We start from the raw sequence: 27,489 nt of genomic DNA, 5'->3' as shown, positions 1-27,489 counted from the left end.
AGCCTCTTCTCCAGGCTGTGCTATTTATTAAGGGTGTGAGTGAGCTTGGGCCAGTCAACAGCAAGAACGTTTGCTGTGCTTGAACTCTCTGCCATCTTTGCAGGCTTGCCCAGCTTAATTTTTCTAGCTGGGTGAAGCAGAGTTGGTTTTCTTAACCTGATCTTCTCCATTTTCCCATTTATTTCCTTTTTCTCATCAAGAGGCTCAGCAGCCCCTGTTGCTGTCAGGGTGAATGTTAATCCTGTAATCTCTTCTGTTTATGTTGAAATGTCACCTGTGTAAACTTATCTCTGTTCAGGCCATGCAGAGTCTGGTTCGTGGAGACTTGCGTCTGCACTGGGGAGGCCAAATGGGAAATGAAAAAGAAGTATCTTCCAAAACCCACCACAAAAGTTGCCAGCCTGGCATTACAGAGTGAAATGAGACTTGCTGAAAGCTGCTGTGCAGCAGGCAGACGAGTCCCCTGCGTTGGCCCCTGCGTTACCCCTATGCTAGTGAACAGAGGCCATCACCATCCCTCTGTGCATGGGAGGGTTGTGCCTCTCGCAACAGAAGGACTACCAGGGAGCTGCTGTCCTCACCATTGTTCTAGCCAAGCAATGGCCCGCTCCATGTCTAGTTGCGTTTATGTTATTAAATAAAACAGGGTGAGAAGTCCAAGGGCTGAGGGGCATGGCAAAAGTCATGTCGAGCCAGCTAAATTCTCTGCCAAAACAGGATGGCTGTGTCCAACCCCCTCTTGACTGCCGATATGTCCGTAGACCTAGAGATGTTGTCAAACACCAGGAAAGGTGCTACCTATATTCTTGCAATACGTTTTTCAGAGCCTTAAAAGTGAATCCTGGGCTTTATCCCAGACCTGTCCAGGGGGCTCTGACATGAACAGAAACCGAGATCAGACTCAGGGTTAATCGGTGCATTAAGAAATAAATGGGAACTGTCCCTTCACAAGATCTTATTGAAGAGGTCTCCAGGCCTTTTCTAGGCTGGAGCTGGTTGGCACAGGCCAAAACATAGCCAGGGAACATGTTAACCATTAAGCCATACAGATCTTTAGATTTACTAGTATAGATGAAGCCTCTGCTAACACAGCTGGCCAAACCCGGTGCACTTCTGCAGGGGCTCTGACTGAATGGTAGCCTAGTGCAATCGGCCAAGGGCAAACCATGCCCCTGAAAGCAGGCCATAACAATAAGCAGATTTTTTTTTTTGCAACATATTTAAAAGAAAACTAACTCATCTTAAAACCTAAAACGTAGGGCTGTGTGCGTGCCAACCAGGATCACTTAGCACAGGGAAAGCATAATAAATATCCCTGGCTCCAATGCCATGAGACCTCCTGGAAGCCCAAACCTCATTTCATTCATTCTTCTGCGTGCAATAGCAAAACCGTAAGCCAAGTGCTAGCTGCAAATTGAAGTGTCTTGGCTCCCTCCTGGCCAAGGGAAATGTCTCAGCCTTGTGAACAAAGGGGTTGTTTGGGACTGGAAGCAGGCTGGCATGTTGGAAATGAGCAACAGCTACAAAACCATTTCTTTTTCCTTCAAATTTTCTCTTTTCCTCCCCAGTCAGTGTGGGCTGTTGAAACGAAAGAAGTGCTTCTGTCATCCTGGGGAGCACCGCTCCCCTCAGGGAGGTGAAGAGCTGCTCATGGCGAGGCATAGGAGTGGCAGACCTTTTTGCAGGCTCCTTCACCAACCTCTGCTGGTGCCCTTCATCCCTCATTTCTGCTAAGTCCACCCCTCCAGCGCAGAGGCAGATGCGAGGTGCCAGCTTGTGTAATGAGGAGCACACTGGTGCTGCTGAGACTCACACCAGCAGAGCAGCTGCATCTTTCACCTTTCCTCCAGCCAAGCATCTGGGTGACGGAGGTGCTTGCAGGTGGGGCTCTCAAGGCATCGCGTGTGTCTCACCATCATCCCGTTCCGCTGCAAAGGGAAGCCTTGGAAGAAGAGTTGCGTTTCCCTTAGAGGCAAGCCTGCCTGCCTGTGTGGATGTGACAGTCCAGCCAGGTAGCTGCTGGCTCCCACAAGGTCCCTGTGCCGCAGCTAGTACGAGGCGGAAAAGGGAAATTTTGAGGATGCAAGTGGCGGAGGAGCCAAGACAGTTCCCCTTTCTGGGGTGGGGATACTGAACTCATATTCAAGTTGGGGACTTGATGGGGACTTTCTGCTGCCAGTGCCTCTTGCAGAAGCCTGGGGCCATCTCCACCGCAGCACAGGGTGCAAAGGGAATCAACGCTTGAGTGTGTGGGGCGGCCTGCCTTTGCTCTACAAGTAAACCTTCTTTAGTTCAGTTCTTTGTTACCTTCTTCTCCTCTGACCTCCTCCTGTTCTTTCTCTTTTAGTTTTTTTGTGAAAAACACTGAGAAAGCCCTTCTTCTCCCACAGACCAGTCATTCCCTGACATCTCCTCCCCGCTGCCCCATCCTGTCCTGTAGGTACCGGACAGCAAGAGCTTGGCCAGACCCTGGCTACCTGGCCCTTGCAGGACACGCCGTGCTTCAAACTGCGCACAGGTCTGCCAAGAGAGTGGGGTGAAATGAGGCCAGGGGAGATGCGAGAGGTAGCAGCAGAGGCTGTGCAGGGCTTTGCAGACCACCGAGGACTGCACTGGCTGTCTAAGCACCGTGCGTATGAAAATAGGTGCACGAATCCAGGGTCTCATTACTACAGTAACTGAGCCACGTGGTTTTGCTCCCCACACGCCGGGAGACTGGTTAGTAATATGCCGTTTTTCTGTTACAGATCAGCAGCCAAGTCACAGCAAGAGCGAACAACTTGCCAAGGACCACGAAGGGAATTTACAGCCGGGCAAGGGACTGAACCTGACCCCCCGTTTCCAGTCCAATCTTTGCCTTTTCACAGCTAAAGCAGGTGAAAATGGCCAGAAAGATGTGTGAAGTTTCTTTCAAAATTTGAGGGCGTTCTTCAAGAGTGAGAAGATGGCACAACATTGCAACATCGGCTAAATAACATGGATTTAAACCTGACTGAGATGAGGACTTTTGCATTTTGTTCTTGCCATCTGGGTGTAATGTGGACACAGTGAAATACAGGAGCCTATAGGAGCACATAGTCTATAGGACACTATAGGAAATACAGGACTCCTGGAGGACTGATGCTGTTTATTAACCCACCTTCTCATGCCTCATGTAAAACAGATTGCGCATGAGTGACTAGTCTGGCACTACAGGGGTGTTTTTTTTGTGGCTGAAGTAGGCATTACAAGTAAATGAATTATAAGATATCGGAACCATCAGACACGTTACCTCTCAGACAGAAGAAACCTCTCAACAGCAGGCTGCTGCCTGCCGTCTTCCGCTGCATAAAAAAGGAGCATCTTCTACAAAATCCTGTTTCCCCATCAGCTGCAAGGAGACACAGGTTTCCATGTTTTGCTACTGCATCGTTGCTATGATTCTATGGGGACCAGTGAACCGAGACACTATTTTAATATCTAGTTATAAAAAATTCCTTTGCAAGTTGAAACTACATAGGCCAGATGTGCATTTGGGTGGAAAAGGCTGGCTCTAAATCTGTCACTAAATATATAAATAATTGAAGGGATTAATATACTGAGTCCATGTGACAAAAATACAGTCCCCAAACAAATAAAATATCTATGCAAAACTGAAAGGTTGAATGGAAACTGGAAGTACTGCTTTCTAGTAATTCAGAATTCTTAAAAATTGCTTCCAAATGGCAAGAACAGCTTTTGCTTCGTATGCAAAAAGAGAAGCTGAAAGTCCTCTTCCAAACAGCAACTATTTTTTTTTTGGCCTGCTACTTGCTTATGATGGATTCTGAATTTCCTACTTTTTGTTTTCTTGAACTTTCTATGGGCAACAGAAAAATTAGCTGTATTATCACAAAGGTAATACACTAGTAAGTGCAAATTTCAACTGAGAAGTAATTTCTATTGCTATTAATCTGTTAAAATTATTTTTGTTTTCTTTATGTTAAAAAAGTCTAGCTCAAATGGTAAACAAACAATTAGGGGAATAGGTAAGTTTTCTAGCCTTTCAGTTCAGATCTGACAACATCCCTGTTTCACTGATGAAGCTTCAGCAAAACCTCTACAAAGTTAATGAAACTTTGTGTTTCCACCTGAAAGCAAAAATTAAGCAGAAAAATTGTTGAAACAAGAAGTCGAGAATTTTAGGGTCTTAACCCTAAAAAGCCTGTGACTGCGCACTCTGTTCCTGTTTGTGGGACACCTATAAAATAAATCTCAATCTATTATTTTATCATTTGAAACCGATCTTCCCAGGTCCACAGGGTTTAGTGAACCGAGCAGCCTGCTACGCATAGAGCTAGAGAAATCATTTCTCAGCTAACAGACTATTGCAACAACCTTCCCTGGCAATACATTTTAGGTCTGCCTGACCTTATAGTCTCCTCACTTGAGCTGTTTTAATTATTTCAAAGATTGCTATACACATACCTAAGTTCTCATGAGCTCTCCACAACAGATCATCTTAATAAACACTGAAATATAATATCAAGCACAGACAGCTCCACTTGAAGAGGTACATTTGCACCCATAGTGATGTGCAAACCTTTTCAGATTATCTATGAATATGTTTCATGTCCCTCCAGCATCAGTAACAAGAGTACAACAAGCACCAAGCCCTGGGCTTGCTCCAGTAGAAAATCGAAACCAAGGTACAGAGGTCCCATGTGATGAAAGCTGTCCTTGCTCTATTGCTCCACACTGCTGAAATGCTGAGGGTGAGGCAGAAAGGGGGAGACTGGGTGGAGTATTCACTTGGAAAGTCCTTTTAAAGTCAGCAGGTCTAGCGTATTCAACTACAGTTAGTGATAACATACCACTCTACTGATCAGGAAACAGATGCGGGGACCTGATGCTCAGGAGTTACTTTCCTTTCTCAATCCCTTCCTGACTCCCCATATCACCCTCCCTAATCTCCCTGGCTCCCACTGTGACCCTGTGTGGTCTGCACCCAACTGTCTGTGCAAAGAAAGATGCAGGAGGGTAGCATTCATCAGCCAAGGCTTTGTGGCAGAAAGGGTGCTGCTGACCTCCTCCAGTGGCAAAGCTAATGGGAATGAAGAGTCTTTTTGGAGGCTCTGTGTGCCTAGGATCAACACAGAATCACAGAATCATTAAGATTGGAAAAGACCTCTAAGATCATCAAGTCCAACCATCGACCCAACACCACCATGCCCTCTAAACCAGGTTCTGAAGTGCCACATCCACACGTTTTTTGAACACTTCCAGAGATGGTGACTCCACCACCTCCCTGGGCAGCCTGTTCCAATGCTTGACCACTCTCTCAGTAAAGAAATTTTTCCTAATATCCAATCTAAACCTCCCCTGGCGCAACTTGAGGCCATTTCCTCTCATTCTATCGCTAGTTACTTCGGAGGAAGAGACCAACACCCACCTCGCCACAACCCCCTTTCAGGTAGTTGTAGAGAATGATGAGGTCTCCCCTCAGCCTCCTCTTCTCCAGACTGAACATCCCCAGTTCTCTCAGCTGTTCCTCATAACACTTGTGCTCCAGACCCCTCACCAGCTTTGTTGCCCTTCTCTGGACATGCTCCAGCACCTCCATGTCCTTCTTGTAGTGAGGGGCCCAAAACTGAACACAGTCTTCGAGATGCAGCCTCACCAGTGCTGAATACAGGGGCATGATCACTTCCCTAGTCCTGCTGGCCACACTATTTCTGACACAGGCCAATGTTATTTCATTCAGGATTCAAGCAGTCTGCAAACTGACGATCTCCAAACTTAGATTGCAAGGTCACGTCAGCAGAAGTGGATGCAACAGCGGTGGCTCTTGCATGTCCTGTGCTGTGCTGCACCTGTAGCATGATTGAAGGGGATGGTCAGTTGCTCAAGCAACGTTCAGATGCTGAGCTGAGGTAGCCCACATACGATGTTTTTGCCATGTTCCTTTAGGTGAAAAGGAACTGTGAGAAAATCATTCTTCAGTGACTTGCAGTTCATACCCAAAGAGGCAAGTGAGGACGAAAGGAAAGCACCCAGGAAGGCATGAAGCCACATTCCCGTGTGGATCAGGTATCACCAATTCCAAGAACGTCATGCCCACTGTGCAGAAGAAGATTGCTCTGGAAGCATAAAGACATCATACATAGGAAACAAAAGCTTCACAGTTTGATAAGCAGCTCACTCACCCTAATCACAGGCATTGCTACCAAAATGCATTTGGTCTGTGCTCTCCCTGCAAGCAGAAAAGCTCTTACACTTGCTTTTTGCCCGCATCTGAGTCTGAGTCAGCTTAATCTTTCAGCATGAACTGTTAAAAGCTTCCTAACCATGCCATGCGACAGGCTTGCTATAAAGGTCTGAGAGACAGTGCCGCTATCGAAACACTCAAATGCTGATAATCCTGGCTGCACACTTCAGAGCTGCAATAGCTGAACTGGGCAGTGGCGCATGTTCTCAATGAGTTGCTGGAGGACCCCTCCGAAATCTGCCATCCTAGCCGGACAACGGCATGCCCAGGACAGGCGAGCCTCTGGCTGCAGCAAGGAAACCCTGACTGCGGCAGGGCACCCCACCTCACATGGGAGCCGCTTGAATTTCAAGGGCAGTATGAGCCTAATTGGAAGCCAAATATTTTGGTAGGGGTCAGGGTGTACCAGATCCTGCTTTGGTGCCCTTGGACTGGAGATTTGGAAAGGTTTTAAACTTATTTCTCCCCTGTACTGCCACCAGAGGGCACGGCTCCCTTCCCTGCGAGGGGAAGCATCAGCCAGCGCGGGCAGGGGGGTTGCCTGCTGGAGAAGTTTGATGTCCTCTTTCTCCCACCTCCCTTCTCCCACCTCCCTTCTCCCACCTGCTTTGCAGCCCCTTGGCTGGACCTAAAGCCCTGTCTGAGAAGAAGAACGTACCTGAGAACTTTTGCCAAGCCGAAAGGGAAAGCAGCTGGCTGTCACTTTGTGTGGCTTGGGAGAGCATCCGATATGGCTCAACCCTACGTGGCCGCCGTGGTTTGTGCAGTACTCAGAGCCCTGCCTGTACGTCACTGACATTTCGTGGAGCCGCAGGACAAGCTGTGCAAGCCTGTACTGCCCTGTTTTCAATGTCAGGGGTTGTCCCTTTCTGAGGCAAAGGAGAGATACCACCCTATGTCTGAAAAGCCTTGTTATAGCAGGTTGAATAGAGTCCTAGGCAGTGGATCTCCCCTTTTGTCTGTGGGAGCTCTTCAAAATGGCCTTGTACTTAGAAGACAGCACTGGGCATCTTGCAGCTTATTTTCTCCTTGAAGTCGTAACCCTCTGCCTCATCTCCCAGGACAAACACCCCACTGTCAGGCAAAGACCAGGGCACGGGTATGTGAAGCTTGCTGCAGCTCTTGACCTGTGGGAAGTGAGCTGGGTACCAAACCAGATGCTCACTCCTCCTTCGTGGCCATTTCAGGACTGCAGCATGCAGGGCAGAAAGTATTAGGACAGTGACCTTTTTCTGCAAAGACCATTTGGTAAACAGCATGTTTTATTTTATTTCTTCTTCAGCAGCCACTGCCAGCACAGTGTGACAATCAGCATATCCTCTGTGTTGAGCTGACAATAGATATCCAACCGGAACAACCAAGTATATGAAACATTTTTGTCTTATTCCTTTTTTTTTACCATAAATAAAATATAGGCTAAAATATAGGATGTTAGTGATGCCTTTGGGAAGTCAGAATAAGGTGAGTTCAGGAACACTGACAGCAAAACAAAGAAATGCTGTGTGCATGGTAATTTGCACTAGCCTGAGGCTCAGTCCTACTCAGTTTACGGTGAGGCTTTCCAACAGCCATTGGGAAGCAAAAAATTTTAGCTTGCAGCAAAGCTGGCCACGTTTTCTCTGACAAATGCATTTCTAAACTGGCATGGGCTTTTTGATGCTGTATGAGGACTCAGAGCTAACTTCCCAGATGTATTTCTCACTGATGAGTGTTCATCCAATAATTTATGCAAATGCATTTCAGGTTGTGAGGTGCTGGCAAATTGTTCACTGTTCCTCATAAAACACATATGACTGGTCTGCAACAGTGGCATCATCAGTTCTTTGGCTTGCTCAATAGAATAATGAAACTTTGTTTTTAAACACTAGAAGTCAGAAGAAACAAAAACTTCATTAGTGAAACTTTTTGTTTTAGTTTTATGAACTAAGATTCCGCTTATCCTTAGTCACTACTAATTTTGATCATGATGAATACAATTGTTCAGACACAGACATGTACGGAGTTAAAAATAACTGTTATTTTCCATTCATATGAACAAAAGTGCATGCAAAATAGGCAAACATGATCTTACCAGAGCAATAGTAAACATTATTTTCATTTTTTGCAGATACAGTGGATATGAATTGGAATTTAATAATTCAGTGATAAAAGCAAAAATAAAAGACACTTTAAGATATTGCTATGTCCAAGTGTCAGGTATCAGAGCGTGTTGTGCTGGAAAAGGTTAGGAGTCTGCAAGCAGTGACTTAGGACATAGAGATTTCCCCAGCAACCAAGATTGTATTCCAATGCAAATGATCAAACTACTAAAAATACCAGGAGATTGAAAGGATTCACTTTATGTAAGCAGAAATGTACACAAATCAGCATTTAATGAAGGCTCACCATCAGGCATCAGCAGGTCTTTAATGGGTGTCTTAAACATCTGTTCTTGTCCTCTTTCCCTCACAAGTTGTCCCTCTACATGTACCTGATGCCTCTGAGGCTGTGGAGCTGCCAGGCAGCCAGCCCTGGAAACTCAGAAAGGCAATTATTATCCGCAAAGAAAAGCGCATGACTGAGGGGTGCCCTCCCAGGAGCTTGGTGGAGTTCGGCTCAAAGGACACACAAAATTTGGGCACTAAAATTGTGGGCTGCAAAAGCACTACAAAAGCCCAAGGCAGGGCCTGCACTGTGCGCAGATGCCACTACTACTCCATGTTCAATCTCCAGCCTGGGAGCTGTAGTCCCACCACCAGAAGCAGTAGCAATGAGAACCCATCATCCTCATCATGGTAAAAAACCCTGTGATGTGATCCTTGATTTCTTTCTGTATGTCCTGGCCAACACGAGGCAACAAAACCCATTCATTTCTGTCCCCTTTTAAATCTATATCCTCTGGCTGCCAAATGTCTCAGTCTTCTCTGCCAAAGGCACAATATAGATGGTACTGAGGGACTTTGTTCTGGCAGCACTACAGTCCCACTGCATTAATCTTGGATGAAAATGTCTGGTGCTATAAATGGCTCTACATGTATTTCCAAATATTAGGTGATGTGAGTAATCTGAAATATCCCTGGGCAAAAATTCTGAATTAGGAACGCAGAAAAAGCTGGACTGTCTCCTGACCTCGTGCACTAAGCACCTAGGTAACTCAGATGTTGAACTCGCTGTCTACCCAGCCTGTTAGCCTGGGAGGATCTGCTCTAATGGTTCTTTTGCAGTGACCAGAGGGGATTCTTTATTGAGATTCCCATTGATAAATTTTTGCTTCAGCTCTTAGACATTGGGCTATGCCTCCCTTGTGACAGTAGGGTCAAGCCTCAAGATGATTATGTAGCAACCATGACACTCCGGACATACTCCTGGGTTCCTTAGAAAACCAAACACGCAATCCCCATTAAGAAGTTCCAGCATATGGGATGTAGTCTACTTGTAATTCCCAAAACTGCCAACAAAAATAGATTAAAAAATATTATTACTACTGTACAGGCAGGGAAACTGAAGTAGGCAGGGGGAGAGATTTCCCAAGGTCAGCAAGAGAGCCAAGAACAAAATCAGGCCTCCCACTGCCTCTTATTAGAAACAACCTCCTAGGCTGCAGCTGATAGTGGTGAAGGATAAATGAGCACTTCCCACAAAGGAGATGGACAGCCATCACTGTAAATGCTTATCAGTCACACTGGTTTAATGAGTAAGAATGACAGACATCTCTGAACCTGACTGTCCCACTGATAATGGCAATGGGGGCCATGGGCTGGACTGCACATCATGGGCAAAGCCCATCATGCAGGTTGATGGTAAATCCCTCATCACGTACAAAGCCTCTTGGCATTCCCCAGCAGGCAGCAGGGCTGCACAGCCTTGCCCTGTCGAGAGCTATTCTGCCTTGAAGAAATGGTACAGGGCTCATACTCACACTTTCATAGCACAGTGTGTTGTGCATGAGCCTCTCAAACCAGCCCTAAGAATGAGTTTTGACCCCATCATCAGATGGCAAGGTGTTCTGACATTAAATAATCAACCCTGATTGGGGCTTGGCAGTGTATTTTCTTCTCTTTCCAGCCCTCCCATACATTGCATCTTTATGTCAGGCCTTGGCTACTGGACTAAGCAGAGAGAGATTGCTTTTGTCCTTCTTCCTTTGTGCCTTTTTGCAGGGCCAACGTACCAGCTTGTCCTTTCTGGTGAAGAGTCCTCAGCTTCACTGCACTCCCAGTGAGATGCCAGCCTCCCTTTGCCACTGACACTCACCAGACCCCTCTGCCAGGGACCCCTCTGGACAGATCCCCGGAGCTCTGTCTCAGCTCAGCTTGAGATCTTATGTATTCAGTGTTGCCTACAGTAAAGAGAGGGCTGTCTGTGATTAAGACCCTTGTATTTTCATTCTTCCCCTACGTTGTTTCCTTTGGGAAAGTTAAACAGTGGCTGGAAGAGCTTGGTTGCAAACCCAATGTTATTCTCTGAACCAGATGCTTATTTTAACACTGTACACAGAAACAATAGGAAGTTCCTCTAGACGCGATGGCACTGCAGCTTCTTTAAAGTAATTAGTATTTTGGCAGCAGCTATTTTCACCCACAGAAAGCAGCTCAGGGTTAAGAATGAAGGTGTAGAAGAAGCATTACTGATCACAGCTCCAGTCTGCTTAGTGCTTCTATTATAAACTTTTATTTTACCCCTCTAGGAATTTTTCTTTGGGCTGAAACTCAGCATACTGGTCAGAATTACTATTGATCCTTATTACTTTTACTGCTGCAGCCGTAAAACATATACAAAGCTTTGAATTAAACCAGAGTTCCCTTCCTTTTTGAACCCTTTCCACTATTTTACTAGTTTGGCACTGCATTGCTCAAACCTTCTTCCCCATTCAGCTGTGCATAATTGTTGACTACCTAATGGAAAAGTATTCTAGAGCTTAATAAAGAACAATAGTTTTGCTACAAGATGTTTGATACCACCTGTAGAAGTACAGAGCTTGTTTTGACTCTCTTTTGGTCTCTACAGGGCAGTGTGAACCCTTGTAGAAAAGATCTCCTTTTCCAAGAAACAGTTTTGCTGCGTCACTGCTGTTCACCTCTTGCTTTCTGCAGAGCTTCACTGATTTCATCTCAGGAAAGGCAGCTGAAGTTTCACATCAATAATAATCCTCTCGGAGCAGGACTCGAGCACACTCCAGCAAACCTGTCCAGACTACAACACACCTACAAGACCAGCATATGTAGAGTCTCAGGAGGCTTTGATCACCAGTGCAGAAAGGAGCTACCTAAAGTTACTTTGCAAAGTGAAGCACCAGTTATGGATAATTGTTAAGAAAATAAATTGGATTTGCAGTTTACCATTGCTTTCCTGCAGTTCTGAAACTGAACAAGGGATGCTGTTAGGATCCAGCACTTTCTGGATGCTTCATGCTAGTGTGCCTTTGCTACACTCAGGGACATGCAGTGCAGCAGGAATTGATTTGAGGAAGCATGGAGAATCGACAGCTTTTGCTGAAAGGAGTTCTATCATATTTTTATCATGATGGTATTTCTGGTTTGGGTTGAAAAAATGTATTCAAAATAACAAAACCTGAATTGTTTCCTTCTTCTTTATTCCTCTCACTTTCCCTCTTGTTTACTCCTCTGTTTTCCTTAGCAACTGGTATAAGGAGGAGAAAAGGAGGTGAAACATAAACAAATGAAAATATTTTTTTTTAATAGAAGGGAAAGAGGGTGCTTGTGTTTCTGCCAAACAAAACAGAAATATTGCATCAAAACAGAAAATCTGTGAAAGTGGTTGCTGGGGGAAATTTTGTCAGATGATTTTTATTGGTATTTTTATCACCATCATCATTAACCCACTATGCTTTCAGTGCTACCTCTTACTGCTAGGAAAGACTGATAATTTCTTCAGAAGTCTTGGAATGGATCCAAAGACCTGAGACAGGCTCAAGACATAAAAGCAAGAGGGTGTCCTGCAGTGTCATAAGGGCAATTCCAGCTGTGGAGCTGGTGATTCACTGCTCCTGTCCCTGGACTAATGCCCACCTTTTCCTCATCACATCTTGATCTTTCACTGCCACAGAGTGCAAACAACAAGAAACTTTCAAGCAAGAAAGTAATCCTTCGCCAGAAGAAGTCACCTCAAAATATCTGTGCCCTGATCAACTAATGGTCTGACCAAAGGAGACCTCACCCAATCCCTGACTTTTCCTTTCCGCCAGGAACAAGGTATCAGGCAAGGACAAGCCAATGCTAACAACATCATCAGCCCTCAACTGCTAGGGACATCCCCCTGCAGGAAGCTGGGCTGCATGCACCGCCCCAGGGTCTCCTTAGGTCAATGGATAAAGGCCAGTATCCTCCATAGGAAACTGCTTAAACTCAGCACTAATCAAAGCTGTGGCTGTCTAGACTCTAGGACCAAGAAATATTTTTGCACCTTTGCTTCTGAACAAGATCAAGATAACATGTTGTAACAGTTTCTCCATCCAAGAGATTTCAGGGAAGAGAGCCCTCACCACAGTACCACACCTTGCGGTCGTGTACCTGTGCATCATGCACAAGGCATCTAAGAAGTTTATATAAGCAGTATGCTACATGATCAGTAAGGCACAATAATTTGTCCCAATTCTTTTCACAAATCTAGATGTAGCCGCTGGACAGGTTTACACAAAGTTTTATAAAGCTGGTGCCAGATGCAATATAGGTCCACTCAGACAAGACAGAGATGCTGGTATTTGGACGAGGTTGTGCTGAGAGAAAATATGACAAAAATACATAAGCTGTCAACTGAAGCAATTTTCTTGACTACCATCAGAGGGTACTGATAGAGGTAACTCTGCTCTGAGACTACTCTGCAGACCATAAAGAACTTTTCTATCATTGCCTGACAAAAGAGCAGCATTGCTGTCAGAAGCAGATCTCACCCCTGTGACCCATCTGCAAAAACTACGTCTAAGAACAAGGAAATCAAAGGTTTCATCTTCATACTTTCACTCATCTTAAAAAATAGGCAGAAGATTCTTCAGATTAGGGCCTCAGTTTTCCTCCTTTGTCCAAGCTCTTTTTACAGTGAAGTAAAATGAGGAATCGTCAAGGGGTTGATGTAGATCCACAGGGCAAAGCAAAGGGATGAGAAATGGGGTCTTGCTCTGTGCAGGGGAGAAGTTATATAACTGTAAAGAAAAAGCACTTTGATTTTGGTGACTGTTGTGCAGAGTGAGTGACTTATCATATTTCAAATTTTCATTTGGATTTGTGACAGGTTTTGGCATATTAGCTTCTCCCACTCCCATGGGTATATCCCAGACATTCTCAATCCTTGGTGGGAAAGACTGTCCTGGAAAGAATTAGGCAGGCTGAGGTGTGAGTCACTGGCCTTGTTCCCTCAGTTGATGGGATGCGGTCAGTCCCGAGGGAAATGTTTTCATTACTGCTGAGCAGTGCTTACACAGAGTCAAGGTCTCTTCTGCTTCTCACACCACCCCACCAGCAAGTAGGCTGGGGGTGCACAAGAAATTGGGAGGGGACACAGCTGGGACAGCTGACCGCAACTGACAAAAGGAGTATTCCACACCATACGACGTCATGCTCAGCATATAAAGCTGGGGGAAGAAAGAAGGGGGGATGTTCGTAGTGATGGCATTTGTTTTCCCAGGTAACCACTATGCATGATGAAGCCCTGCTTTCCTGGAGATGGCTGAACACCTGCCTGCCAATGGGAAGTGGTGAATGAATTCCTTGTTTTGCATTGCTTGCGTGTGCGGCTTTTGCTTTACCTATTAAACTGTCTTTATCTCAACCCATGAGTTTTCTCACTTTTACTCTTCGGATTCTCTCCCCCATCCCACCAGGGAGGAGTGAGCGAATGGCTGTGTGGTGCTTAGTTGCTGGCTGGGGTTAAACCATGACAAACAGCATGAGGCTTTGCCATTTCCCCTGGACTTAGTCAGTTTGTGACCATGTGCTGTGGGCAGCTCCGGTCACTGCAGTGACTGGTGGACCATGTCATAAGCAAGAGGGAGGTGCCTTCCTGGAGCAGCTTGCAACAAGACCAACACAGCAAGAGAAGGTGGGGATACCATGTCTGTGCCTGAGCAAAGACAAACTCACTCCTGACAGTACAATGACATATGAAGAAAGGAAGAATTAACCATGCAAGGCATTTGTACAGAGATGGATGGGTTCTTCTCCATAGCCTTCACCATGTCACTGGTCTGTAATACTACAAGGCTAATTGTAGAAACAGTTCAATCAGCCCTCACGTGCTGAGGAGAACCAGCAAGCAATACGATGGCTGCTTGCACTTCCCTTGGCTTCAGGCCACTGGAAGACTCTAAAGTAAATGAAAGCAAAGCAGGAAGAACATGAATGCCCCTACTCCAAATGTGTCGTGTACAGGTTGCTTGACACAGAGACAATGAGAGAAAACAGAGGGCAGAGTGCCACAAGGTTGGCCATTGCTATCTGCTAAGTATTTTGCAAGTGGCTACCACCACAACTAGAGCTTTTTGTGGAAACGCTTGGAAGAAAGTGAGATATGGCCAAGGGAGAGCAGGGAGAAGACTGAGCAGCAAGTGAAGGAGGCAGTGGAAGTCAGAGTATGTTCAAAGAGTAAAGAGCCCCTCAGCAGTGGTGGGAGTGTAGGAGGAGAGGGTTGGGTAGAGGAAAAACATCTGCTGGTGAGTAGGGGGGAAGCAGATGCATGTAAGGGAATGGAATGAGGTGCAGTAGGACAGCAGAAAAGCAGTGTGTCTAAAGGGCCCTGCAAGGGTCACACCAGAGGTAGAAATCTTTTCTTTAGGGATTGCAAATCACAATTATATTGGTTGGATTAGGGGGGCATGCCACTGTAAACAGAAGCAGTTTATCCAAAGAGCAAACCTCTCTGCTAAGAGGTTAGCTAGAGGTATGGAGACATTAATTTAGGAAGCAATTTTTAACCTTGGCAGCTGCCTTACCCAGTCTCCTCAACAAGGCAGATGAAACCTGATGGATACAGGGTTCTGCAATGCTAAGAGATATTTCTTGTTTAGTTAACGTTCCTGATTTATACAATGATAACAAGAGCCCAAGGAAAGCACTGTTCTTCCATTCTATCTCTATAGGTCAGAAGTTTAAGGTTTTAGTATTGCCATCATTTTTTTTAAACATTGAAATACTCAGGCTAGACACCATATATTTTTCCCACTAGCTGGCATTCTGCAGCAACAGCCTCATTTGTATTCCGTCTTCTACTTGAGAAAAAAAAAACCACTCTGCATTGCCACAACTCAGTACTTCCCCACTGCGATACAGAGATTGCCAAACAGTCACACTAAATTCAACATGTCCCTGCTAACATATTTTATTCGTACGGATGGTCTGCTTCACAGTGTGTTCCCAAAGACTTGGTTTTAAAATTTAAACTCCAGACTTCCAACAAAAAATATAAAGCAAAATAAAGTGAGTATCTTTTTCTATGTAGCTGTACAATGGAGTTGCCTGTCCTTCAAGGCTAGTCTATCACAAATTTCAGGTGGGTTTTTTTCCCCCACACAGGGCTTGAGTGTCTTCCCATACAAAGGAGAAATTTGCCACTTCTTAAAGAGTTATTGTCTATAAAGTCCTGCTCTTTTTCCAGTTAAAAATGAATTTCAGGCTGTGGAGAAATTTTGGACTGGATGATCCCACAAAGTGAGGCCTCCTTCAAGACTGTGTTCATGAGTGGACCCCACCAGGACATGCAAAGTCCCTCACACTGAATCAACCCTTGGGGGCACTGTATTTCTGTCTTGAGGAGCAAGAGTGGCCATATGTGTTGAGTATTAAAGTCTCACTGGCCTCTCTTGGTTGGATCTTCACACAGTAGCTTTCTCCTCAAGCTCTGATTTTGTATGTGAAAGGAAATCCAGCTAAACCCATGAAGTAACTTCAAGTAAGGTATTGCAGGGAATCTGATGGCTTTGTGGGCCAGAGCCATTCTTTGTAGGGCCCTCCTTTGCTGTCAACAAGTCCAGGGTTTCACCCGTGGGTCTGGGCAGAACTTACAGGAGCATCCTCCAGGTGCAATAAAGGCTGTGCAACATTTGGCACTCTGACACATATTGGATACTCCTGGGGCTGGGAAGTATCTGGGCTAAACTAGACTCTTTCCACAGCCCACAGGGAAAGACAGGACCTCCAGGGGATGGCTCACAGCCTCTCAGACATGTCATAGGGTAGGAGGACTCACCATCTAGAGCTTCCTCCATCGTGTCAGAGAGACGCAGGCAGAGTTCACAGCGGGCATCGCTACTTTTCTGATAGACTGAACAAGGCAGATCTATCCTTTCTTTTGTGGACAGAGCAAAACACCTGGGGAGAAATGAGGAAAAAAAGAAACGTCAGCTGTTGGCGGTGATCTGTATTGGGAGCAATAGGCTAGAAAAGATGCTTCCCCTTATCCTGTGTGACACATTTCCTGCAACACTTGAGTTTCCTCTCACTGACTCTTACTGCAATCATTTTTTTAACTTTTTTTCTGGCATCAATGTGAGACCACCCTTGATGCCACATACACTCCCTACAGTCATGAGGTTGAGCACCGCTCCATGAGTGACAGTGCAGTCCACAGATGGCAAGACTGAGCTGCTCTATTGAGGAAGGTGACCTGGGAGCCGAACAACATGATCAGGGCAGGTCCAGTGGCAATAACCATGATCAGCCACAGTCCAGTGACATCCAGTTAAGACCAAAGTGACAACAAAGGTCTGAGTTCAAGCTGGGAACCTGAGTCACCGTGGTCCAAGGCTAGATGCAACACACACTCAAGATATCTCAGGCAAGAGCTAAGGCCAAGGGACCGAGTTTCAACACTGCTCCTGGGCCAGCAGGTGATGGAAGGTCCAGAGGAGGCTAGTCGCGGCAATGACAGCTCGCTGATGACAGCCATTGTGAGGGGAAGCCTAAGAATAACATTACCCTTGTCTGGTTAAGCACTTCTAACACTTAGCCAATAACAGGACTTACCATCAGACACCCAGCTTTTTAATTGCCACCATACTTTATTCTAAGACCTCTTCCTCTTCCACTCTTTGATGTTATGTGACTATTGATAGCTTCTCCCACAAGGAGCTGGAAGTAGAGGGAGAACTAAGAAAATGAATATTATGAAATGCTACAATCAATGCCCTGTAAAGGAGTGGAGAAGAGATGCTCACTGCCAGCTTCTCCCGCCAGAGCTTCCCAGGCGGCACCAGCTCCCTGGCTCGGACAACTTGGCCACAGCTATAACTCAGTGTGAATAAAAAATTTTATTTCAGCAGGAAAAGCTGAAGCAGCAGAGGGCTTCTGTGTCTGGACAAGCCCAGGAGAGGCAGAAATGGTTTGTTTAATGCCACCTCTCATTATTCCTGGCACTTTATGACTCATTAAGTGTCCTAGTTTTGCAACTAACTCCTGCTGAGCTCAACATTTGATACACATTTATGGGTGGCCTGTTGGCTGTAATAATGGCTGAACTATTCATAATTCCCCTAACCATGTTAATTTCTTTCTTTGCATGCCAGGTTTCCTTTAAAAAAACTGTAAGATAAAGATACTGGGGACTTCAGTTCTTAACGCAGAATGAATTACATCTATCTAGCCAATTTCTTAGCATAGGTATATACTGCAATTAGACACACTTGTCCTGAGCCTAGATAAACTGTGCTGTGTCCTAACACCTTTTACACTGCTCCCCTTCTATATCTACTATGCTCTTTATCATGGATATATCCATGCAGATGGATGCCCAATACCAATTCCCCTCTGAAGAAGGTTGGCAGCACACACATCAGTATTCATTGACGTGTATGGAATGGGAACAGGAGCCAAAAGACCCTTCTTGCTCATTACAGGTGGGAATTAGAAGTAAGGGACCTCTGTTTGAGAACCTTCTTGTGATATGAGTGATCTTGTCAGCTTCTGCCCTGTCTTCCATCTTGCTTTCTTTGCAAAAGGTCAGCGAGAATTCAAAACAGAGCCCAGCAACGTGTTGACCCAACCTGACAACCGATGCAAACAGGGTGACGGTAAGCACTCAGCACAAGTTTGACAGACGCAAGTATTTTTCAAGATGACAGCACATTTAACCTGTCTCTTCTGAAAGCGTCATGCACGATCACCTCAGAGACAGGTAGACAGGTCTGTGATTTTCCTCTCATTCACTCGAAGCACAGAGTCACTTAGCCTGGCCACTCTGAAAAGATGGAACTTTGTGTCTACAGTCAAACAAATTCAGTCTGTGTATATTTTGGAGCATGACTAAAAGGTCACCAACAAAATCACACAGGTCCAAAAGGAATGTCAGTATTTTTGCTTACTTTAAACTCAGTCTGGAAGTTATTTGGGAGGGGACATAGCTGGGACAGCTGACCCAAACAACCAAAGGGATATCCCACACCAATGACATCATGCTCAACAATAAAAGCTGAGGGAAGGGAGGATGAAGGGGGGATATTCGTGGTTATGTCATTTGTCTTCCCAAGAAACCACTACATGTACTGAGGTCCTGCTTCCCAGGACATGGCTGGACATCTGCCTGCTGATGGAAAGTAGTGAATGAACTCCTCTTTTTGGTTTGCTTCTGTGCGCAGCTTTTGCTTTTCTTAATAGTTGTATTAATCTCAACCCATGATCTTTTCTGTCTCATTTTCTCCCCCAGTCCTGTTGAGAAGGGAGATGAGAGAGCAGCTGGGTGAGCATCTGGCAGCCATCAAGGTCAACCCACCACAGGTTTCTGGTCAAAGATTAATTTTCTTGACTGGTTCTCTCCATTTTGGTTACTGCTGATCACAAAAAAAACCAGATTACATAAACTTCAAAGGCATTTCCATTTGAGAATTGCCAATTTGATTCAATACTGCTAACCTCAAACATTCAATAGTCAACAGTCCTGATTAAAAAGGAAAAAAAACCACTTGGGGTCTTATCTTTGAAGTCTTGGCATTTGAGCCCACAGGATGTGGTATTATGACCAGCATATTCTAGTTCAAGCCTGTGTTGCCCTACTGAGAGTGGCCCCACTCTCACTAGTGCCTGTTTTATATTCCTGCTGCTTGTCTTAGGTCAACACTAGCCGTCAGGAGGACAGTCAAATGAGCTTTATGATCTGGCTGGCAAAAACAGGGACAAGAAGGGTCTTGTTCACTCTTGCAAAACCTTTCGTTTCAAAGGTGGTTTGCAGTAGCAGCCAGGCTGTGCTCGGAGTTGGCCATAGGATAGCCCAGAAGGAGCAGATCATGCAGGAGGTCTGCACAGGAGTCCAGTTTGCCACCGCAGCATTTCTCACCGTGCACAGCAGTTCCTGTCAATGGGAAAAAAGACCATCACTGATTTCAGTCAAGTGCTTTGACCGCAGGATTTCTGTCTTCATCCTGCATTGTTTTATACAAGGTTTAGATACTTACTATTGGTGTCTCGGGCTTTTGCTGAAGGATAGCATTTTAAAGTTAGAGACATGGCTGTTATGAAATGAAGAAAATGCACAAAATGACCTCTGGAGGAGCGAAAACAAGAAATTGCAATGCACAGGCTTGAGTGTCAGAGAATATGCTTCCCTGTAAGGGATTTAGTTATTTTCTTACCCCATGAAACAGGTGACATCTCTCAGAAAAGACTCCCTGTGGGGAACCTGATCCTGTGGGAGGGAGGATGAGTTAGTGATTAGAGATGAAATGCAAAAGTGTTTTCAGCATAGTGGCTGCTTGCTCGATTTTCTAATACAGTACATTACATTGTTAATGGAAATGTAGCTTTGCACCTTCTGTTTTTCTCCCAGTAGAATTAATTTCAGCACTGTTTGCATGCCAAGCATGCACACTCACAGCTGTGAGCTCCAGGGAGCAGGAGAAGACACAGCTTGGACCTACACAGATAAGATAGCAAAGAGTCTGCAACAGGGCTGGGATCTGAACCCACTGCCTTTTCCAAGTGACTTCACAAGACCATCTTTGCTCCTGCCCACAGAAACTGTCCCGCACCATTACAGACAGACCTCAGAAACCAACAGATCGGGGGAAGAGCATCCGGCTATTTCAAAGTCCTTTGGGAGATCTACAGGGAGAGGGGTTTTCTGTTCCACTCTGTGATGCAGCAAAGAGGGGAAAAACACACACCATTTCTGACAGAGCAGCTATACCTTCCCAGTATGCTTACCCAACCTGCACAGAATCTCTCCTTTTCAGGGCTGCATGTGTCATTTATTAAGAAATAAGAGAGAGCAGAGAGGAACAGCTTTTAAAGAAGCAGGCCATGCACGGGCAGGGAAATAGTGCCGAGTGTTTGGGAGCCCCTTGAGATGAAAGTACCACAGGAGTGCCACAGGGCAGTGCTGTTGGTATACCCACCATGCCGCTAACATGGCTCTCCACACACCGCCTACGGAGAGGGACAATCATGGAGCTGGAGACACAGAGCTCACTAAATCCGATGGTCACGAAATGGGAAAGTAAAGGGAGTAAATTGTGCCATGCAACAGGAGCCACTGTCCCAAGCTGAAAGCCCTGGGAAACAAAGCAGCAGAGCACGTAGAAGTACTTCCCTGGGAGTTGACTGCGAATGAAGCAGCTCGAGTTTTCACTTGGATTTGCAGCTGCGTGCCTGTGAAGAAAATGAATGTGGAAAAGCTGGAGAAAGACCGAGAGAGAGTTTCTGAGAGGACTGCAGGCTTGTGCTTGAGAGGGAAAACTCCCTCCTGCTGTGCTGGTGTACTCAAGGTACACAAACAGCAGGAATATCCAACTCGTATTTCATCCTGCTGGAAGCAAGACGCAAAGCCCCAACTCCTAATTAGCTGCTCAGACCAAGAGGAGATCATCTATTTTCCAAGTGCTCAGGCAAAAGAAGAATGAAATTTTAAGATGTGAGGCAGCACTTCTGCTCTATTATTGCGGTGCCAAAGCACAGCATCTTAAATAAAGTCAGCAATATTATTTTGTATGTGCTTAGGAGCAAACTGTAATTCCCCATCCAGCATTACCTGAGTCTGTAGAGTACCCCTGTGTAAACGAGTCAATAAATATATATACACAGCCATTAACTTACTTGGTTCCGATCAGCATAACAGCTATCATTGCTTTGTATACCAAAAGAAGAAAAAACAGCAGAAAACTTGTTTACTGGCAAGCCTGTTTCCAGAAAGACAATTTGCATGTATTTTTTAAATCTCTGGAAAACAAAGCTCTTCATACTGACAAGACAGAAACTTCCTGAAGTCAAAACCTTCGGGGCCAGGGCTTGCTTTCTTCATTTTGTGTTAACCGGCAGAAGGTGATTTGTAAACCCGTCAATAAAGCTTATCAGCGCCGTCAGTCACCACACGATAATCCTGAAGGTCATCGGGCGGCTTATCCCACCCGCCCGGCCTTGGTTAAAGAACCGAACAGATATTTGAAGCTGAAAGTCAACGACAGTGGGATTTTGCAACGTCCAGCCTGCCTGCACATCACTTATGTAATGTCGGATGTTTTGTTTAAACGTGCCGAGGGCTGCGACGGGGAGCGCAGCGATGGCTGCCCCCTTATCCCCTGGGCACGCAACAAATACGACAGCACAAAGCCGCTCACACCTCGGCTCTGCCCCGGAAGTCCTTTTCTTTCCAAGGGAAGGGGGCACAGGCCATTTAACCTGCTGGGACTGTTGCAACAAGGGGCCCACTCTCCCTTGAGGTGACCACCCCGCCGCTAAGCTTGAGCCCCGCCGCAGCCATACCGGGGCGGGGGCCCGGTGGAAGGACGTTGCTCCCGCAGGTCCCGACGCGAACCGGCAGGGGGCGCGGCGACAGCGCGCGGCCGGCACCGCCTCTCGCGCCTGCGCCTCGGCGGGGCGGCGCGGTGCCAGGTCTCCAAGATGGCGCCGGGGCCGCCTCCCACCGCCGCCGAGGCGTACCGGCGCAACCGTTTCGTCTCGCTGCCGGCCGAGCTCGACCCCGACGCCTATGACGCGTCGCCGGAGAAGCGCCGTGCCGAAGCCGAGCGCTTGGCCATCCGCGCTCGGCTCAAGCGGCAGTACCAGCTGCAGCTCAACAACCCCAACCCACCGGCCATTATTGTGAGTGGGGAGGGGCTCGCGGCCGGGGGCGGTGGCGTGGGGCTGCGGGGCCTGTCCGCCTCTCCCGGCGTCCCGGAGCGGGGCCCCCGGGCCTGGGTCCGTGCGGGCGAGGCGCTGTCCTCCCGGTGACCTTGGCGCCCTTCGCGGTGCAGGCCGGGAGGCAGCCGGGAGCTTTCTAGGCCCCAAGCCTGCGTCGGGGGCAAACGGGGCTGCGACGAGACGGGTGGGCGTTGCAGGGCCCCTGCGGCCTCACTGTGGTCTTCTTTCCAATCCAGGAAGATCCTGCTTTGACGCGCTGGGCCTATGCTAGGACGCAGAACGTCTACCCTACTTTCCGCCCGACACCTAAGACGTCCTTTCTAGGAGCTCTTTTTGCTATAGGTCCTCTCCTCTTCTGGGCAGCTGTCTTCAAAGCTGACAGGGTAAGTCAGTTGACAGCACTGAACATCAGTGAACACCAAAATGTGAAATGTAGATCTGCCTGGAGACTTAGTTGCTGGGATCCTCTTGCACCTAAGAATGACTAATACCATTGAAGTAATGAGGGAAGGAAGGCTGATACTGAGCCTGCTATCTCAAAACCTTATAACTGGTTGCAAACTTCTGCTGTGCTAAGAGCCCTATATTGTACCCTTGGGTATGGCCACTCACAGTTTCCCTGATCAGGATATTTTGCTATAGTAAAGCTCCCTGTAGCACTGACAGTGTAAATTAACCATATAATTTTCATTCAAATAATAACCATATTATTTTCAGCTGTTAACATGCAGTAACTGCGCTTTCTTAAATAAACAAACAGGGAGCTTATGGATGACAGACCTACCAAGGTCTCTGTGAATTGCTTAACCATTTCCCTAATCTCATGAAGCAAAAGGGGAGGAGTGCTTATGCTGACTCCAACACCTGATCTCAGCTGGATTTTTAAGATTTTGGAAGGTTTATCTTGCTTCTTTTCTAACTCCTGAAATGTAGTGTCAGAATCTGAGCAATGGTAGATCATTCTGAAAATACTCGGCTATATACATACATAAGAAAATGTTAGGTGACTGCCAGATAGTGGCTGTTGTAGCTCGTGAATTTGTGGCTATTGTAAAACCCTTTTATTTCCTTCTTTTGCACAAAACTAGCATTTTTAGATCAAGTCATAAACAAGGAAGCACAAATGTCAATTAAAACTAACAGAATATTTGTAGGAAATGCTGTTTACTAGGATGAATTGAAAATACAGGTTTTAGGAAACATGCTAAGCATGTTGATGTAAAGGTTTTTGAGACTTCAGCATCTCTGCAGTATTTTGTCATGCTGGTTTTGTTTTGTACGTAAAACCACACTTGGGCTTAGCCACCAAGTGTGGCTTGGCATGTGAGTGATTGAAAATAGACCTGTGTGAGTGAAATCTAGATGTACTTGCCTGGGAATATTTAAGCTGAAGGCTTTAATGTAGTCTCCAGGACAATTTGTTTTCCTTTATTCGGGTTCCCTTACTGATGTTTGGGGATTTTTCTTTGTTTTCTGGTAGTATATAAAGCACAATAACTATTATACTCTCTTTCTCTGAGGAGTGTTTGTTGTGTGTCTGGGAGAGCAAAAGATAAATTGTCAAGTCTTAAGCAAGTCTTCTGGTTTTATCCAGCAGAAGGAATCTGGGCAATATCTGCAGTGTCTGTGTACTGTAACAATACCTGTCAGAAAGGTACATGACTGCAGAGTGAGATACAAACGGTCTGAAAGTGAATACAGGCCCATTTTGGCAAGTACTGAGAAGTTTCTCCATAATTCTTGCACTCTCAGCAAGTTCGCAGATGACACCAAGCTGAGCGGTGTGGTTGACACACCTGAGGGATGGGATGCCATCCAGAGGGACCTGGACAAGCTCCAGGAATGGGTCCATGTGAACCTCATGAGGTTCAACAAGGCCAAGCGCAGGGTCCTACACCTGCGTTGGGGCACCCCCCAGTATCAGTACAGGCTGGGGGATGAAGTGATAGAGAGCAGCCCTGGTGAGAAGGACATGGGAGGTACTGGTGGAGGAAAAGCCGGTCGTGAGCCAGCAATGTGCGCTCACAGCCCAGAAGGCCAACTGTATCCTGGGCTGCATCCAAAGCAGCGTGGCCAGCAGGTCAAGGGAGGTGATTGTGCCCCTCTGCTCCGCTCTGGTGAGACCCCACCTGGAGTCCTGTGTCCAGCTCTGGAGCCCTCAGCACAGGAAAGACATGGACCTGTTGGAGCAGGGCCAGAGGAGAGCCCCAAAACTGATCAGAGGGATGGAACACCTCTCCTGTGAGGACAGGCTGAGTGACTTGGGGTTGTTCAGCCTGGAGAAGAGAAGGCACCGGGAAGACCTTACTGCAGCCTTCCAATACTTAAAGGGGGCTTCTAAGAAAGGTGGGGACAGACTTTTTAGCAGGGCCTGTAGCGATAGGACAAGGGGTAATGGTTTTAAACTAAAAGAGAGGAGATTTAGTCTAGATCTAAGGAAGAAATGTTTCACAGTGAGGGTGGTGAAACACTGGCACAGGTTGCCCAGAGAGGTGGTAGCTGCCCCATCCCTGGAAACGTTCCAGGTCAGGTTGGACGGGGCTTTGAGCAACCTGATGTAGTTCAAGATGTCCCTGCTCATTGCAGGGGACTTGGGCTAGATGACCTTTAAAGGTCACTTCCAACCCAAAGATGCTATGATTCTATGATAATTAGATCTCTAAACTGGATTATTCAGACAGGTGGAGGAGGCAGAAACTAAATGTATAAATAACTGATGCAACTAGGTTGGTGAAACTACATCACAGGAATTGGTCTCTGCTGGCCTTTGAGGGTGAATAGATGTGCAGAGAGGTCGATCTGAGCACATCTTCTATAGCTGGTAGGTGAAGCTAAATGCCTTGTTCTTTTTTGCTTTTTAACCACAGCAACTGTTAGCAGAGTTTGTGCTTATAGAATCATTTAGATTGGAAAGGACCATTAAGATCATATGTGGTGCTATCTTCCTATAGTCCATGCTGAAATACTAGGACTAGTTTCTCAGCCAAGGCTGATTGAAACTTCTTCTCTAATAGGATAATGATGAATGTTCTCTTTCTTCCACAGGATCGTAAAGAGAAGCTTATCAAAGAAGGTAAATACCACCGACCGTTGAGTGTATTTTAAGTTCCTGAAATTGCAGTGCTGTTCATGGGCTATAAATAAAATAAAGATGTATTGTGTGCTGATGTTTCTTCTTCATAAGAATTAATCTTAACTGCTTGTTGGTTGTCTTGCATCTTCAACAACTATGGAAAGTGCAAAAATGCAGGATCTTTATATCTAACGCGGATAGATACTCAACCACTGTACTCCTTTGGTCTATGTACAGAGGCTCCTTTTAAACTGCAGAAGTTGCTGCTGTCAGGGCAGTATAGGCTGAAGTTTAAAATTAGTAGCAGGCTAAAATGTTAAGCAAGCCTAAAGCAGTTTAGTAAAGAGCTGCTGTTTGCTCACTAGGTATTTCTTCCTGCTGTCAGTTTGGCTATGTGGTTTGCCCTAATTGGATAATAGGCAGGTTCTGTGATACATTTTTAATAACTTTAGGAGCCTGCCTGGCTGCTTTTAATAAGTTGAGTTAATTTTTCTTTTCCCTAGTAAAATATAAGCCTAAACCATGCATTTGTTTATTGCAATAAACTTCTGGATAAAATTACTGTTCCAGACTTGGAAATAGTGGGCTGAACACTCTCATGCTGTATGTGTCTAGCATTTCCACTAATTCTGTGATTCCTGTGAGTGCATAAAAAGATAAGGGGTTTTATTTTTGACACTGATTCCCTTACAGTGTAGGAGAATTGTTTCACCCTTGCAAGTGGGCCATGTTTAAAAACAACCCCACAAGGTGTAACTGAACCTTGAGAATGCAAAGATGTCTTCTCTGCTTATTCTTATAAGAATCCCAGTCTTTTCTGCCCAGGTCAACTGGTACAGGGGGCTCTGGAGTTGTTACTGCCAAAGTACTGAGGTGTGAGTGCAAGGAAAAGATATTTTAATTCAGACTTGAATTTTCACATGGCCTGTAGGTGCCATCATGATCCAAACAACCCTTGTTCTTCAGACATTATACAGGAGCAGTTTCTTCCCACAGTTTCTTGACAAATGTTGAGGTCAATGCCAAAAACTCAATCTGATGCAAAAGCTGGAAATTTCCCTCTGCCTGCTGGGAAAGCAGCCTATGTTCTTGACAGTAAAGTCAGCAAGAGCAGCTCTGCAAAGTCCCTTTTCTTCATGATTAGGATGTGACTATGGGCCATTTGCAGTCCCTCTTCATTAGAGCTTTTTCATAGAATGGCTGAGGTGGGAAGGGACTACTTGAGGTCACCTGGTCTGACCACCTGCTCAAGCAGGGCCACCTTGAGCAGGCTGCCCAGGACTGTGTCCAGATGGCTTTTGAGTATCTCCAAGGATGGAGACTCCACAACCTCTCTGGGCAACCTGTGCTAGTGCTCAGTCACTCTCACAGTAAAATTGTGTTTCCTGATTATTTATTTTTTAATATTAAAAAGAAAAGGTGTTTCCTGGTGTAGCTCTTCCCTTTCCTGTCTGGGTTATGAAAAGTTCCAGCAGCTGGGGCTTGGCAGTAAGACTGTGTGCAGCATCTGCGCAAGGCTGTGGCCTGCTTTAGCAATCCCTTTTGTGCTCTCAACAGCCCTCTCGCACCTGTCTCTGCAGCTTGTTCTTCTGCTAGCTTAACTAAAGCAAAACTAAATAATTCTCTGTGCAGAGCAGCTTCTAAGAGACTGTCACAAATGATGCTACAAGATACGGCTGTGGGTCAGTGCAGAGAGAGAGGCATCAATGCGTGGAGAAAGTGGTATTTAGGGAAAGAAATAATTGCTTGTCTGAGCTTGCTAAATTAACTATCTTCTTGCTGCCACAAACTAATTTGATCTCCCAGGACCCATTTCCTCAGCTAATTGGAACTTGAGTTGCCATACATGTAAATTCTCCCTTGCAGCCGTATTTGTTTCGGGCCAGTTGAGCAAATGGTTCAGGATGGGTTGTGGATGCGCGCAGTGCCTCTAGTCTTTTAGGTCAGCCTCTGACTGACGCTTGCGGCACCTGCCACAGCCCTTTCCTTTGCAGATGAGAGCATCTGATGCTAACGTCCCGGCAGATTTGAGCATGGTGCTTGGGGAAAGGCTGCCCTACTTTTCTCTCTCATTTGCAGAACTCTCCAAGCTGTTTTCTTGCAAGGAAGGAATGTGCTATGCTGCCAGAGGTGGGGTT

At 46.0% G+C, this 27,489-nt stretch overlaps 1 protein-coding gene across 1 annotated transcript; it reads left to right on the top strand.

The window, feature by feature from the left end:
* Positions 1 to 22,038: 22,038 nt before the first annotated feature.
* NDUFB4 (NADH:ubiquinone oxidoreductase subunit B4) lies at positions 22,039 to 25,438 on the top strand (the record flags this gene model as incomplete). Its single annotated transcript, XM_081999470.1, has 3 exons — positions 22,039 to 22,239; positions 22,515 to 22,661; positions 25,324 to 25,438. The coding sequence occupies 3 exons, from the start codon at positions 22,039 to 22,041 to the stop codon at positions 25,381 to 25,383; spliced, it is 408 nt and encodes a 135-aa protein (XP_081855596.1). The 3' UTR covers positions 25,384 to 25,438.
* Positions 25,439 to 27,489: the final 2,051 nt, after the last annotated feature.

This window comes from Phaethon aethereus (assembly GCF_964289735.1).
Source record: "Phaethon aethereus genome assembly, chromosome: 1".
NCBI lineage: Eukaryota > Metazoa > Chordata > Aves > Phaethontiformes > Phaethontidae > Phaethon > Phaethon aethereus.
The sequence above is the reverse complement of the archived record's forward strand: the minus strand, read 5'-3'. Positions and strand labels throughout refer to the sequence as shown.